Source organism: Oryzias melastigma, linkage group LG16 (genome assembly GCF_002922805.2).
Source record: "Oryzias melastigma strain HK-1 linkage group LG16, ASM292280v2, whole genome shotgun sequence".
Classification (NCBI taxonomy): Eukaryota; Metazoa; Chordata; class Actinopteri; order Beloniformes; family Adrianichthyidae; genus Oryzias; species Oryzias melastigma.
In genome coordinates this window covers 26057950-26073906 of record NC_050527.1, presented here as the reverse complement: position 1 = coordinate 26073906, position 15957 = coordinate 26057950, and the positions used below count along the sequence as shown (strand labels likewise).

Here is a 15957-nt window from a genome sequence, read left to right as displayed (position 1 = left end):
CCCCCCCCCCCCCCCACACTCATTATATCAAAGTGCGTTCACCATTTTCTAGCGCTGTCCGAATCTACTAATTCCAAAATTGAGTGCACAACACATTTTCTTTGCAGAAAAACTAGCGTGCAGCTCACTAGATTAGCGAATATGCTAACAATTTCTAATAAAAAAACGTGTTTAAATGTAATTTTTGAATAAACCATCCACACTTTCATCGTCTGAACACAGTGGAGTCACAAATAGATGTCGTGAAATGTTTGTATTTATTCGATTTTCATTTGGTGATGTCATATCCGGCAATTAGAAAAACAAAAGAAGAAGTAGAGAGCATCGGCCACCATTAATTAATCACAAAAATGAATCACGTGACAGTACTACTTTTAATGCTGCTGCATTTTGATATTCAAATGTACATGTTAATACACAATTGCAAGTAGACAAAGTTACAAAATGTATGAGTTACAAATCTATTATTACACACATAACTCCAAAGTTACACACAAACAGGAAGTTAGAATTACTTGCACAGCAGTGAGTCTGTTGTCTCTCCATAGTTTTTAAAGGGACGCCTTTGTCATGTTTTAAAGGACCTGAGGTCCTCCTGTGTTGTGTAAAGCGATTATAAAAGAGACTCCACATTCCTTCAGTTAACCTAAATTAGGTCGTTCAGTTGCATGAATACAGTAAATGTGGGTTTTGAACTCAACACTATTTTATGAAGAGAAGGCATTAAATCCACCATAACTCGATAAATATATTTTTAAAAGTCAATTAAACAGTTTCAGCGTGTTTATTACATAACTGTAGATGAACCCTAACTGGGTTATAAAAGAAAAACCTCTAACTCAGATTCCTCTCGATGTTATCTTAAAATCTTGAGTGATTTAACGAGCGGGACCTCTCTGTTTTGTTCTTTTTGACCCCCCGGGCTTGCCGTAGGCGGCGTTCCGGCCCGCCTCCACCTTAAATGGTCGGTCTGTCATATCAACATGTAGTTACATCTTCTTTCTTCGTGAAAGTGAAACAGTTCTGCATTTATTTGGGGACAAACTGAGCGGGAAAGCGGAACCTCGGCGGCCTGTGGTGCGTTCACGTCCGCCGGTATCATGGCTGCGCTGCGTTCACTGCTGCTGAGCTTTGTGGTTGTTGTAACGGCTTCCGCGGGACCACCGAGACGCCGCGTGACCCTGAACGGGGAAGGGTCTCCGTGGGATACCCCCGAAGACGCGGTCAGTTTGAATAAGAGCCCGACCTCGCAGCCCGGTCCGGAGCCCGGAGACCCCGCCGATGCGTTCACGGTCCCGACTCTGGACGGCCGGTTCTCCTACAAACCCGGCGCCCAGCGGGGAGCCGTGGTCATCCACGCCTTCACCAACAAGTCCGGGTTCCTGGAGGCTCTGTGGAGCTCCGAGTCGTCGCTGCGCCGCCTGGTGGACGGTCTGCCGCGGCGCACGCACGTGCTGTTCCTGTCTCTGGACGACTCCGCGGTCACGGACGCGCTGTGGATGCGGGAGCAGCTGCGACGAGCCGCCGTCCGCAGGTGACCGAAGACGGTTCCGGTGACTCTTTTTGGATTAAACTTTATTTATAAAAAACAATACAACAAAATTGAGAATGCCAAGGGGAAATACAGGAAGAAAACAGTATTAATGCAGAATTTATATAGAGCCAAAAGTACAGAAACATCACATTAAAAAAACAAAAAAACTTTTTTTTTTTTTTTTAAATATATTACAGGGGTGTCAACTCGCTCCAGGGGCCAAAATCCAAAACACACCTTAGGTCGCGGGCCAAACAGGATAAACATTTATTGAACACTCTAAAACTACATTTAAAATTGTAACTTTTTAACATAACTATCACTAGATATATAGCATTAGCTGCGATAATGCTAGCCTGAGCATTGTAAGCTGAATTTGCCAGCTGATGATGCAAGTGCTGATAGCTGAAGATGCTGAAATTGACAGCTGAAAACGTGGACGCTGGTAGCTGAAAACGTGGAAGATGGTAGCTGAAAATGTGGAAGCTGGTAGCAGAAAACGGTGGAAGCTGATAGCCAACTAAAATATTAGCTAAATGCCAAATTAGCCTAAAAAACTAATATATATATATATATATGTGTGTGTGTGTGTGTGTGTGTGTATGTGTGTATGTGTGTTAACCAAAACAGCTAGCATGTAGTTGGAAAAATAGCTAAAATTCAAAATTGCCTAAAAAACTGAAAAAAACATAAATTAGCCTAAACAGCTAGCATATAAATATTAGCCTAACTTAAAACAGCCTAAAAACTAAATTAGCAAGCATGTTGTTGAAATATTAGCTAAACTCCAAAATAACCACAAAAAAATCTCAGTAAATGTAAAAATTCAAAAAGCTAGCGGGATGCCAATTTTGAAAACTTTAAAACCGTAGCTTTTTAACATAATTATGAATGAATAAAATCAAGCATGAATATTATTCCAAAATAAATCAACTTAAACCTTAAATAACTTTCAATATTTGTTTTCAAAATTATACAAGTTAAAAATAAGCGCACGATAACATCGGGCCATTAATAACAATAAAATAAAATGATCTGGAGGGCCGGATATATTTATCTGGAGGGCCGGATTCGGCCCCCGGGCCTCGACTTTGACACATGTGCCATATTAATTAATTCATGTAAAAAAAAGTTACAAAAATACTTTTGGAGCTTGGTTCCAGAGACCTCCTAATTCCCTCCAAATTACCCCCATCATCATATCTTTTTACCAAAATAAAACACACAATCCAAATCTGTCGTTTTGATCTATTTTCAAAACGTTCCCAGTTGCCTTTTAATTACCAAAATGTTTTTAGCCAAAATCCCAAAATCTGGCTCATCTTTTTGGACTTGGAAATTTAAATCCTCTGAGTTGTGGACATTACCATTGGAGCAACCCCGCCCCCTTCTCCCATCACCCATTACTGAGAGCTCTCTGTTTACACGAGCTTACAGCTCTTCTCACCCTTAACCAAACTTAACAAAAATGTTGGATAATATCATTTCTATCCAGCTGTTCTGATCCAGATTCCAGCTCAGACGAGGAAAACAAAGACGTCCATGGATCTATTCGTCTGCAAGGATGCAGGAGCACGTCACAAATACAATGTTTTTACAACTGCATTTTTTCATCTGCTCCTGATATACAACGATTTGAATAAAAAAATACTCAGAAATGCATTTTTAAGCTTAATTTTCTTTATATATCATCAGAAAAAAGCCACAACAAGTCAAAAACACCACCAGCAGTTTTTATCAGTTTTTATAATAAAAACTTCCTGGAATAGATACTTTATTCATCATATGAGGGAAATTAAGACATTATAGTCACTCAACAACAGTGTTATTGTTAATAATCGTTCAATTCTAATTCAGTTAAGTCAGATAAAACTGAAGGAATCCTTAGTTTCAGTCTAAATTCCAGCTGCAGACTAAATGAAAAATATGGTTAAAAAACTAATAATCTTTTTTTTTTCCAGAAAATAAGAAACACATTTCCTGTTTTTTCTGCACAAAGAAACTGAAAAGAGGAAGATCCGAGAAGATGATCAGCAGTTTTTTGTCTCTGAATCCGTGCCATCTTTCCCCTCTCCAGGAAGGAGGTTCTGACCCGGCTGCACTTCTCCCCGGTGCCGGTCTTCGCTCTGGGTAACTGGATCCCCAATGTCCTGTATTACTGGGGCTGCTCGGGGCACAACTGTGGTCTGGATCAGGCCGTCTTCACCTCTCAGGGTAAAAACACTTCTCTGTTCTTCTGTCTGAAGATGGAAACCCGTTTTTAAAACCGCCATCTAACGTTAGGATGGAGGATGCCCATCGTCGTCAAGAGGCTGGACGCCAGATATGATTGGCTGATAGGTCGCTGGCGCTCGCGGCCCTACAGGCTGGTCGATGCAGGAGACGCGTGCCGACCTTCGCGTTCGATAGCGGGGGCTGTCGCCTGGGTGTCTCAGGGAAACTGCTCCTACTTCATGAAGGTCTGAACGCAGGAGCTCTGAGTTTAGGATTCACTCCTGAAGTTACTGCAGAGGACCAGAACCTGCTGTTACTCCTGCAGGTCCAGAACATGGCCAAAGCCGGCGCCGCAGGGGTCCTCGTCTATTCCCTCCCGGATAATCCCATCCAGGACATGAACTGCGTCGGGGACGAATGTTTCCAGGAGATCCCCATCCCGGCTTCCATGGTGCACCTGGAGGTCGGGGTCGCTCAGGCTTTGAGGTAAATCCAAAACTCCTAAAGGAAAAAAAAGACATTTTACTTTACTCTGGATTACTTTCAGTATAAAAGTTACACCATCACTTTTTTACCTGATATGATGTTCATTCATTCATTTCATATAATATACCCAATAAAAACTATTTTCAATAAAATAGATCAAAATATGACTAAACATGATAAATTAAAGTCGTTTATTTGATGTTCAACTGTAGTTTATGTAACAAAATGGAAAATAAAAACGTAGGAAGATCCGGAAAACATTCTTGAAAATTGCTGAAAAAATTACAAATTTGAGAACAAAAAAAATTATTTTAATTAAAAAATTGTTTTTTTTATTTATGGTTTAAGTTGATTTATTCTGGAATAATGGTCCTGCCTTTTTATTATTCAAAATTATGCTAAAAATTTATAGTTTTTAAGTTTTAAAAATTGTCATTCTGCTAGCTTTTTGGACTGTTTTGGCTTTTACTAAGATTCATTTTGGAGTTTAGCTAATATTTCAGCTACATGCTAGCTGTTTTGGGCAATTTAGGCTTTTAAAAAAGTTTTTTAGGCTTCTTTTAGCGTTTTTAGTTATCAATTTAAGCATCTTCAGGGGTCAAATTCATCTTACAGCATTCACACTAACATTATCACAGGTAATGCTGTATATCTAGTTCATAATTATGTTTTATTTTGCGTATTGTTTTTTTTATTTTTTTATCTAACCATAATTTAACCAGGAAGAAATCCCATTGAGATCCACTGATGTCTTTTTCAAGGGAGTCCTGGTCAAGGGGCAAAAAACCCAAGATATGTCATAGAATTAAAAATAGGCAGAAAAGTTAGGGTTTTAAAGTTTAAAAAAGTGTAGTTTTAGCATGTTCAATACATTTTTATCCCGTTCAGCCCGTGACCGAAGGTGTGTTTTGGATTTTGGCTCCCTGTGTGATTGAGTTTGACACCCCTGCTCTAGGGTTAAGTATGTATTTGCAGTGCCGTTCAAAAGGTTTCCAGGGCCCCGAGCCAGCCCATGCCCCCATTCAAGAAAAAGTAGCAATAAAGAAAAAAAACACAGTAGAGTATCAGGGACCCAAAAAAAAGTAGCGTTACGAGATAAAATGTTGTAAATTTACAACTCTTCAAAAGTTGTATATTTATGACTTAAGTATACAACTTTATTTCCGTAATTTAACAGTTACAATTTTTTTCTGAGAAAAAAACAGAAATTTACGAGAAAAAAAGTCGTACTTAAATGTTCTTTTTGTTTGTAAACTGGCCGTGATAATCCGTCATAAATTGTAGATATTTTTGTGGAGCAAAAACTTTCATGTTTTAAACATTTTTGCTCTTTTTGTTTTCCTTTCTTGTTGCTCATCTCATGAAAAACTACATTTCCCAGCAGGCTCTGAATTCTTCTAGAATGTTTTTGCCTGATTTTCTGCTCGGTTTAACGCGACTTCTGAACTGTCTGCAGACTGGGACGGGCCGTGAACGTCTCCTTCCAGAACACCCCCTCCCCCAACTTCTTCGTCGGCATCGACCAGCAGGGGGCGCTGGCCGAGGTGGGCTGGTTCCTGTACCCCAGCTTCAGATTCTTGAACTGGCAGGCTCAGTGGTGATGATGGGATCATTTGGAGGGAATCCGCTGATCTGTGAGTCGCGTTGTTCATGAGTCACCGTTTGGGTCTCCAGGTTCGATTTCTCCGCCGACCTGCAGATCAAACTTCAAAGTCCGGCCCAAGTGGTTTCTGTTTTTGACAAAGTCCTGATGCAGGGAGAGAGAGGAGCTGTGGCCACGGTCGACCTGCCGCCAGGTAAACCGATCAACCCTATCTGGAGACGCAGTGATGGAATCAGCTGTTATCGGGAATGTGGACGGCTGATTGGACCATGTTCCTCTGTCTTCCTCTTTTAGATGACAAAGAAGTCAATATTACTCTGTAAATGTTTAGAAAAATGCAACATGCACTAACTTCATCTAATGTAACTCTTCTGTGTGACAAGGGGAAAATATATTGATAAAAATAAAATCCTTTAGGAGTGTCAAACTCACACAGGAGGCCAGAATCCAGAACACAATGAGGTCGAGGGCCAACAGGATAAACCTTTACTGAATACATTAAAAGTAAAGTTTCCAGACAGAAAAAATTAACTTAAATCTTAAATAACTCTTAGGATTTTATTTACATAAAAAATATTCAAGTTAGAAATAAAGTAAACGTTAAAAGGAAAAAAAAAAACACTGAACATTCTTTACTTTATGTCATTTTGAATAAAAAAGTTTCTTTTTCTTTGATAACCTTCTGTCCCACAGCCTAGCAAACAGAATAAAAAAATAAATGAATGCATACATTTAAATAAAAATTTAATAAGCTTAAAATTTTAATATCCCAAAATATTTAAACTTTTCAGCAAAATGGTTAAAAATGATTAACCCTTTAACTGCCTGCTCAACCAAATGGTGGGGAACACTTGGAAAACATGTTTTTAAAAATATTGATTGTGTGTATTACTCCCCAAGGTACGGAGGCCCTAAAGGGACATAGAAGGACATTACATTTAAAGGAAAAAAAACAAAACTTTTTTTTTTTTTTTCAAAAATTTAATTAAAAAATATATTTTTCTGGTTACTAATTGGTGCGCACCAGATAGTAACCAGAAAAAAATGGTTTTACTTCAATTTTCAGAAAAAAACTCTTTTTTTAGTTACTATCTGGTGTGCACCGGTTACTAACTAGAGCATTTTTATTCTAAAAATTGAAGTTAAAAAAAAGTGAAAAATGTCTGTATAGTGACTGGTGCACACCAGATAGTAACTTTTACAGAACCTCTGTTTATTTTTAGAACAAAAACTATTTAAATTTCACTTCAATTTCTTTTTATTTTTTTATTTTTACTCTGATGTCCCTTTAGGGGGAATAAGCAGCAAGAAAACAAACATTTTAATGATTTTTTCTTTTTTGGGTGGTTAAAGGGTTTTAAAGGTCATTCATTTAAATTACATTTAGAGAAAAGATCAGTGGACACATTGTCATTTTATTATTAGTTCCTCGCGATGGCGAGGATATTTTACAGGTGATTCAATAATGAACCAAAAACCGCCGAACTCATTCCAAAGCTATGTTTCCCCCCCAAATTTAAAGTCTAAAGTGTTCGATTGGGCAGGAAAACGCCCATTCTGGCAACACTGGGGTTCTATACGGCAGCTGACGCACTGCATGATGGGATCTGTAGTCAATTTGTGACCATCGCCACACATCGGTGGGTCTTCGATACCAACAGTATAACGACTCGGACACGTCACTTAGAGCCCGTTTGAAGCCACTTTTCCTCCGTCAAAGACCATCTTTCTTCATCTTTAGACGTCTGGGAGTTCAGGACGCTGCAGCTGGACGCCTCGCTGTCGTGTCCCGGCCGGAGAGACTCGTCCTGCCCCCCCTGGGATCACACGGTGCAGCTGCTGGTGTGCTGCGACCCCCTCAGTCCGTTCTGCAACACGGAGCTGGGCCGCTGGATCACAGCGTTCCGCAGGTTCTGCTTTTAGCATTTAAGAATAAAAGGTTAATAAAAAGCATCATCATGTTGGTATTTAACTATAACTCAGTTCTTTAGCTGAGTTATAGTGGTTTGATAACTTACAATGAAAATGTTAAAAAAGAAGTCCAAGTAAAAAAAATATATTTTTTCAGGAACAAAAGCAGAAACATTTGGTTTTTGCAGGATCAAAACGAGAACATAAATGTGTTTTTTTCACAAATGTTTTAGGCTAAAGAAATCTTCATAATGACTGAAAAACTTCTTGAATCTTTTAGTAAATAACTCTTCAATTCCAGGTTTTCTTTTCTAAAAGCAATAATTAGTCAAATTACCTCATAAAGATATATTAGTGTCCAATAAACTCCAGTTTAAATCATGCAGCTCATGTAAAAGAAAACTAATTTCTGCTTTGAAAAGCCTGAAAATGAAAGAAAAGGGATCAGATGTACAGAATCAGTAGTTCTGATGATGAATGGATGGATGGATCCATAATGGATGGAATATCTCTGTAAAGTCACAGCGGAGGATCAATCCTCAGTGTCGGAAAATGTTCAGCCTTTCTTTAAATCTTCGCTCAGATACAATAAAAGTGATAAAAGTCAACTTTATTTTAGATAAACCTTATTAACATTTTATTGATTCTTTTAATGATTTTCATTTAAAATACTGAAGAATTGAAGTTAGAGAAGCAAAGACGAGAAAAAACCCAAAACTAAAAAACACCTTAAATTTTCCTTTTTTGTTGTTGTCACTGAGATTTTAGGCTTAAATTAAAGCAGGTGTGTTTACCTGTGATGTTCAGGTGAGTGGTGTAAGCCCCGCCTCCACACCATCCCTGTGACGTGATGAAAGCAGGAGGTGGAGGGATGCAGCTGTGTGTTTCATCACGTGACTCTCTGCAGAGGCAGCGGCCGCTGGCTGACGGACGTCTCTCCGCTGCTCCCCCTGCTGGATAGCAGCAGCAGCTGCACCTTCACCATGAAGACGGTTCCGTGGGCCAAACCCTGGATCGTCTCCCTCAACCTGAGATTCAGCGACGGCAATCAGACCGGTGAGCCCTGAGACAGAGGAAGCTTCATATTCTTCCTGTGGTTTTCATCTTCTCAGGTGAAAACAAATCATTTTTGCAGACTCTCTGACATTTCTCTGTTTTTAACTTTAAGCATCCCTAATAAAGTTTGCTGTTTTACTAAATCCTCAAATTTCAATGATCCCGACTCCACAAATAAAGCATTTGTATGTTCCCTGTATCCAACTTTATGAATTATTCGAATAACATTTTTTCTGCTGTAAATGTAACAGTGTTAAATGAGTTTTATATGCATTACCCCAACACAGTGAGTGAAATAAGACAGAATAATTGAACAATAAAACATTCTCAGCACATTACAAGATAAAAAGTACTTAATGTTATTCCAAACAAATAACATTTTAGCCACTTTACTTTTAACATATGATATATACGGCTTCCAAGATCATTTTTTGTCCCAAATTAACCCAAGAAATCTTATATTCAGAAACTTTTTCAACTGTAAATCGATAGTTTTACTTCTTCCTGTTTTTTAAAATAAAAAAACGTAAACTTTTTCTTTTCTAAATTCTATGAAAACGTTTTATTTTTATTATTATTAAGCCAGTATTTAAGTTTCCATTTCAATTTCTTGTATTAAAGACATTTTTTCCTGAGCAAAAAATGGTTCAGCAAATAGAACAATTTCTATTTCAGACTTCAAGTCATTTGTGTATAAAAGAAAAAGAATAGGTCCCAGTTTTGATCCTTGTGGGATACCACACTCAATGTTCATGTAATTTTAGGAGTGACTGGCAAACTGTACATATTGTTGTCTTTTATGAAAACAGCTGGTTTTAATTTTACTTTATTTTATTAATTTTAATATCCTCCCACCTAAATGTGAATAAATACACAACTTTAGTCTTAACTGCAGTGAACAAACACATTCATAATATAAAATAAGACGGACTGAAGTCAATTCAGTCAGAAGAAATGAAACAAACATTTTCTGTTGGTCTTCAGGAGAGGAGAAGCTCCGCCCCTTCATGGTTCAGTCTCTGTACGGCGGAGGAACGTTTGACCGAAACTACAACAAGAGGTTCCAGCCCGTGAGGTTCTCGGTTCCTCCGTCAACCAGAAAGGTACCAGGAGGTGGGGGAGGGGGTCATGGCGGTCGACCACACGTTCACGGCGCTCTACTCTCTCAGGTGGAGCTGCTCGCCACCATCACGGGACACGGCAGCGACGAGAACGGCTGCGGGGAGTTCTGCGTCACCTCGCATCACTTCCTGATCAACGGCGTTCACAACAACAGCCTCGTGTTTGATTCGGCAGGTGAGGCTCCGCCTCCAGCTGCTGAATGTTTGAGTGGTGCAGCGGTCAGCACCACACAGCTGGTTCAAACCTCAACTGGGTAGTTGACATGTCCGGCATGACTTTAAGTTTAAGCCCCGCCCTCACCCAACATTAGGCTCCAGCAACACGCGGCCCTGAAAAAGGTTTAGACACAAAAATCTAAACGCAAGAATTTTGTTTTTGCCCCCATTTGTCCCAAGATGAACTCAAAGATCAGAAACATTTTCTACAAAATAACTGTTTCTTTTTTGTGCGATTAATTAATGTAACCTGTAATTAATTAATCTAATTAGTCGATTTGAATGGCAATTTTTGTTCCTTATTATTGCTGTTAAAAACCCCTTTTGTGGTATTTTACTTAACTTTGGGACATTGTGGTGCAGTAAAAGATAAAAAAAACTAAAAAGATGACTTTATTATGCTTATTTGTTTTATTATTATAAGTTTTCCAACCTTTACTTTGACACCACTGAGGGATATTATTTTCAAGTTTTTCCTATGAATACGATTCTTCAGATGCTCTCATTGATCTCAGTAAAGAATATTGTATCTCATATTTTTTCAGCTCTAAAATGATCATTAAAACGTTCAGGCAGCCTTAAAGAAAAGTGTGCTGAACACTTTTGTTGTCTCGTTGGACCCCCAGGTTCCGCTCTGGGCTGCGCCCTGCGGGTCCGAGAGGGAGCGGTGCCGAACGAGCACGGCACGTGGCTGTACGGGCGAGGCGGCTGGTGCGACGGCCTGCAGGTCGACCCCTGGAGGACGGACGTCACCCAGCAGGTCAGCGTCTGCAGTCAGGGAAGAACCTTTTACATCTTTGTCACGACAAATTTCACTGGAGCTTCATAAAAACATTTAAATCGTTTAAAACGTTAAAAATGATCCAAAGCTTCGGTGACTGTAAGGATCTTCTGATCGCTCACGACGGCTGAAGGAGCGCTCACTGTAATCACTCTGAAGTGGCGTCTTGACCCTCAGACCGCCGTTTTCCTCACGAGCGCTCTCATGTTCCCCAGCAGCTCACAGGACGCTCAGCCAGACTTCCTCTGGGAGTTCTGAAGGTCAGAAGGTCACCGCTTCACGTTGGTTACTCATCTTTCTAGATGTCAGACTGTGTGAAGCTACAGAGTCAAATTACTTTGATTTTGAAGGATCTCAGTCGTCACAACGAAATGATTTGGTTATGAGGAAAAAAACGGTTTTATTTTCACAATCGAGACAAAATTTTTACAAATCTATAAATTAATCTGTTTCTTCGTTAAACATTTGAGCTGTTTCTGTTAGGAAATGTCTGAATGGATTTGTTTTATTTTATTCCCTTAAAGATAAAATGGTTCTTCTGATGATGGAGGAAATATTTGTATTTGTATTTATTTATTTAGTAGGGACGGATATAAAAACATAGACATACAGCAAAGCAGCAGTCCCATGCCCATATCATCATGCTTGTAGCTGGAGCTAATATATAACGAAAATTAAGCCCAAAATTCAATTGTTGAGAATAACGAACAGATGAAAGAATTTTATTTGAAAAAGATTTTATTTGTGACGTAGAAAATACACTGGGCGGAGCTACAAGCTCCCTGCTCCTCTCCATTCTGATGCATCCTCTAACAGATTAATAGATCCATGAACGTCTTTGTTTTCCTCGTCAGAACTGTACTCTGATATTGATCACCAGTTTTGTTGCACTGTAATGTCAGGTTGAGGTTGTGAGGAGCTGTAAGCGAGTGGGAGAGCTCGTAAACATAAAGCTCTCAGTTCTGTGTGATGGGAAGGGCGGTCGGGATTCCCCTGCAGCAATAGTTCCGCCCACAAATCAGTGGCCAATTTCTGCTCCTGCCGCTCTGCAGAAACTATGTCCTAGAAAACGACAGATTTTTTTATTTTGGCTAAAACGACATCTGATGATTATATATTGACTTTAAGTGGGAAGTCTGAATCAGAAGCCAACTTCGGTGCTGATTTATTAGTGTTGATGCTGTTTTAACTTTATTTTATATAATTGTTTTATTTATAGTTTACATCTTACTGAATAAATTACTCAGAAAGATCCAAAACAAACTTAAAATACTGGTAAGAAAATTATTTTCTGTGTGTTTCCAATAAATGTAATCTTTTTTTTTTAAAAGGAAAAATATGAAAATCTTTTGGGATAAACTCATTTAAAAGAAAACAAGTTTGAGTTTATGTTTTATCTTATTATAACATCATGATGTTTATCCAGTATTATTTGTAAAGTTGTAAGTTTTTAAATCCCAACATAATCAGGACATTTGTTCAAATTGTTGAACTAAATTCCTTTTATTCAGAAACATCCCATAATTTAAGACATTTAGTAAGTTTAGATGATATCAGGGGCTGTCATTCCTTCATTTTCTGCAGTTTTAGTCTAGAAAACCAAAACGGGGTAAAAAAATCTTTCAATAAGTTCTTGGTTGCTTCGTTTTTTTTCGCCACTAGAGGGCAGCGACGACAGGCAGGAATGAAGTTTTTCATTTTCACACCACCAGCTGTGGATGTAGTGATGTTTAGTTTCCATGGAAACAAAGTCGTGTTTCCTCCAGTCTGACTTACTGAAGTAACTCTGGAAAAGTAACGAATATCATCCATTAGGAACGCTTAATTCTTAGATTAGTGACTTAAAAGTTTGTTTCATTGTGTTAAACTCCTCCAGGTGGACTTCAGCGGACAGGAGTCCAACATCATCACCTACTTTGGGCTGTTTGAAGGGAAGGATCCGGATCCCGCTCAGGAGCCCGGATACATCATCATGTCTTCATTTCTTATCTTCTACAAGTGATGCTGCTTCAAAAGGACCAATGAATCATCGATTATTGTTGCACTGAATGTAAATGAAACATTAAATTTCTGTTTTTTTATCTTATTCAGACTGTTTGTGATGAACTTTTAGAGACACGATTCATCCAAACTCATGGAAGCTCTGATGCTCTCGTCATTACAAGAACCAGAACCTTCCTCTGGGTTTTCTGTGTCCTGAGGAAGCCTTTTTCTGAGAGCCATAATGTCCACTTGAGGCCGATGACGGAGCTCTTCAGAGGGTTTTCTCCCTCGTGGGATTCACTCAGAGAGGAGAGCAGAGATGAATCACATTTGTGTGTTTTAAACACTCATCGACCTCTTTATAAGCTAAATCTGTCTAACTATATTTCTAAAGTTCATCCCAGTAGATCTGCTGATCTACTGGGATTTTCACCCACAACCATCTCTAGGGTTTACAGAGAATGGCCAGAATAAGAGAAAATATCCAGTGAGTGACACTTCTGTGGGTGATGATGTCAGAGGAGAATGATCAGATGATCGGACTGGTTCCAGCTGATAGAAAGACATCAGGAATCATCTGATGGGTGACAGCAGCAGCAGCTGTCACTCCTGAGAAGACGATTCACAGACTCACCAAAACGGGACAACAGAAGATGAACAAACGTTGACCGGTCGGATGAGTCTTCATTTCTGCTGCCACATTCAGATGGTAGAGTCAGAATTTGGCAACAACAACATGAAAGCACAGATCCATCCTGCTTTGTATCAACGGTTCAGGCCGGTGGTGGTGGTGTCATGGTATGGGGGATATTTTTTTGACACACTTGTGCACCCATTAAGGATCATGTGTCAAAGTCAAGGCCCGGAGGGCCGGATCCGGCCCTCCAGATCATTTTATTTTATTGTTATTAATGACCTGATGTTATCTTGTGCTTATTTCTAACTTGTAGAATTTTTACAAAAAAATATTTTTAAGGAGAGTAAAGTGTTGAAAGTTATTTATTATTTAAGTTGATTTATTCTGGAATAATATTCCTGCCTTTTTATTATTCATAATTATGTTAAAAATGTACAGTTTTAAAGTTTTGAAAATGGGCATTCTGCTAGCTTTTTGGACAATTTTGGCATTTACTAAGATTTTTAAAGCTGTTTTGGAGTTTAGCTGATATTTCAGCAACATGCTTGCTGTTTTTTTTTATTTTTTTATTTTTTTATTTTAGGCTAATTTGGCATTTAGCTTTAGCTGGCTATCAGCTTCTGCATTTTCAGCTATTTCCTTCAGTGTTTTTTGATATTCACTGGAATGGACGGCTAATGCTAACACTCAGTCAACTGAAACATATATTTCTGACTTAAATGAACATCTTTATAAGAATTTTTCAAACTCTTTCTAGGAAATATTTTTTTTAAAAACCATTTGTGGTCTAAAACAAAGTTTTTTTCCTCTTATTTTCTTCTTCTGGAATAAGATGTAATGCTAAAGCGCGATCGCCATCTAGTGGCCAAACTGAAACGTCCAGGAGAAGCAGAACAATTGTTGGAGTTTCTGTTTTCGAATCCATGTAACACTGTATGCTTTAAACAATCTCATTATTATTTCACAAATACCTTTTATATTATGTGAACTGCATCAGATTACTGTAAAAATATTCAAAAACATACAGAACATCATTAATGTATTTCTAAACAAATGTGTCTAAATGTGTAAACTCAAAATTGAAATTATTCGAACCGATTCTGGAAATTATTATTGATACTCAGCCTTAATATGAGCCAAACTCTCTGAGGAATCTTTCCAGTACTTTGTGGAATCGATGCCACCAAGGATGAAGGCGGTTCTGAAGGCAAAAGTGGTCCAACCCGTTACTACCAAGGTTCTGGTCCTTGTTCCTGAAGGTCATCGTTTGCTTTTGCTAGGAACTCTACGTCGCTTTTAGATACATATGTTTATTAGAAACCACAAAATGGAAACCTCTTTATGCTTTTCTAAAGATAAAAGCAAAATGTGTGCTGGAATATTTTCCACGAGTTTTAAATAATAAAATTGTGCAAACGAGAAGCTTAAACAGAAACATCTGGACTTCCAAGATGTGGATGGAGTTCTTGTTAAACACGATTTCCATAGAAAGCATCAGAAATGTGGACACAAAGCTGCACATTTATCAGCAGAAATAACCGAGCCGTTTCCTCTTTTCCTGCTGCTTTGTTTCCACTGTTTTTACACCCAGTTGCAGGTTTTCCTGATCCTCACGGTGGAGCTCCGTCTACAGGTCATGTGTGCAGAGGCTTGTTATCATCCAGAATTACAGACGGAGGCGTCAATTATATGAAAGGGAGGCATTAAATACCTTTATTGGAGGCGGGATCATAGAAATCAGATCTGCTCTGAAACAAGGGGCTTGGAAGTAAAAACTGGGAGGTAATGTTGCTTCTGCAGGCTTCATCGATGCTTCAAAATGTCAAGTTAAAAAAAAAACTGGTTCAAGTAATATCATCTGCAGCACGGATTGTTGTCATGACGACAAACTTGCATTGCTTTACATTTATTTAGAAGAACTACAATGACAGCATTTCTTTAAAATGCCCCTGAAATGTTGGATTCGTTAGAATTACAAACATAAAAATGATTTTATCCAAAATACAAAACAAGATAAAAAAAAACACATTTAATAAAAACTAACTCAGTTTGAAACCTAGATCTGCTTTTTGGTTTGATGCTTTTCTAACCTTTTAGGTTCATTTTCGTCTAAACAAAGAGAGAAACTAAAAGACAGGAGATGAAAGCGGCGTTTTAGCATTTCCATCTTTCCGATGGTGTTTGTGGTCGAAGCCTCAGAACTTCACGCAGGTTTCCCTGCAGCTCCGCTCACTGTCAAACCGGTTCTCGTTTCCAAGGCAACCTCCGAACCAGAACTGAGCGCAGGAGTTGGCTATGGCGTCGTAGTACCACTTCACCACGTAGTCCCGACACGGCCCCGGGTCCAGAGTCTGGTAGCAGCCGTCTGACGGAGCGGAGGAGAGGAAAACACCCAGATTATAATCGATGCGGAAG

General features: G+C 38.8%; 2 protein-coding genes across 2 annotated transcripts in view; one reads left to right on the top strand and one right to left on the bottom strand.

Moving 5' to 3' along the window:
- The first annotated feature begins 935 nt into the window (after positions 1–935).
- Positions 936–13008, top strand: si:dkey-256h2.1 (uncharacterized protein LOC337520 homolog). The gene is made up of 12 exons (XM_024258620.2): positions 936–1534; positions 3612–3748; positions 3818–3993; positions 4074–4234; positions 5691–5831; positions 5909–6030; positions 7579–7747; positions 8656–8804; positions 9789–9907; positions 9974–10100; positions 10768–10901; positions 12799–13008. Exons 1-12 carry the CDS (start codon positions 1101–1103, stop codon positions 12922–12924), a joined length of 1995 nt encoding a protein of 664 aa, XP_024114388.1. The 5' UTR covers positions 936–1100; the 3' UTR covers positions 12925–13008.
- Positions 13009–14928: 1920 nt separating this feature from the next.
- Positions 14929–15957, bottom strand: part of col28a1b (collagen, type XXVIII, alpha 1b) — a 26258-nt gene continuing 25229 nt past the window's right edge. The window contains exon 33 of the mRNA XM_036216065.1: positions 14929–15907. Within this exon, the coding sequence (XP_036071958.1) occupies positions 15738–15907 (170 nt within the window). The 3' untranslated portion in view covers positions 14929–15737. The remainder of the gene's footprint in view (positions 15908–15957) is intronic.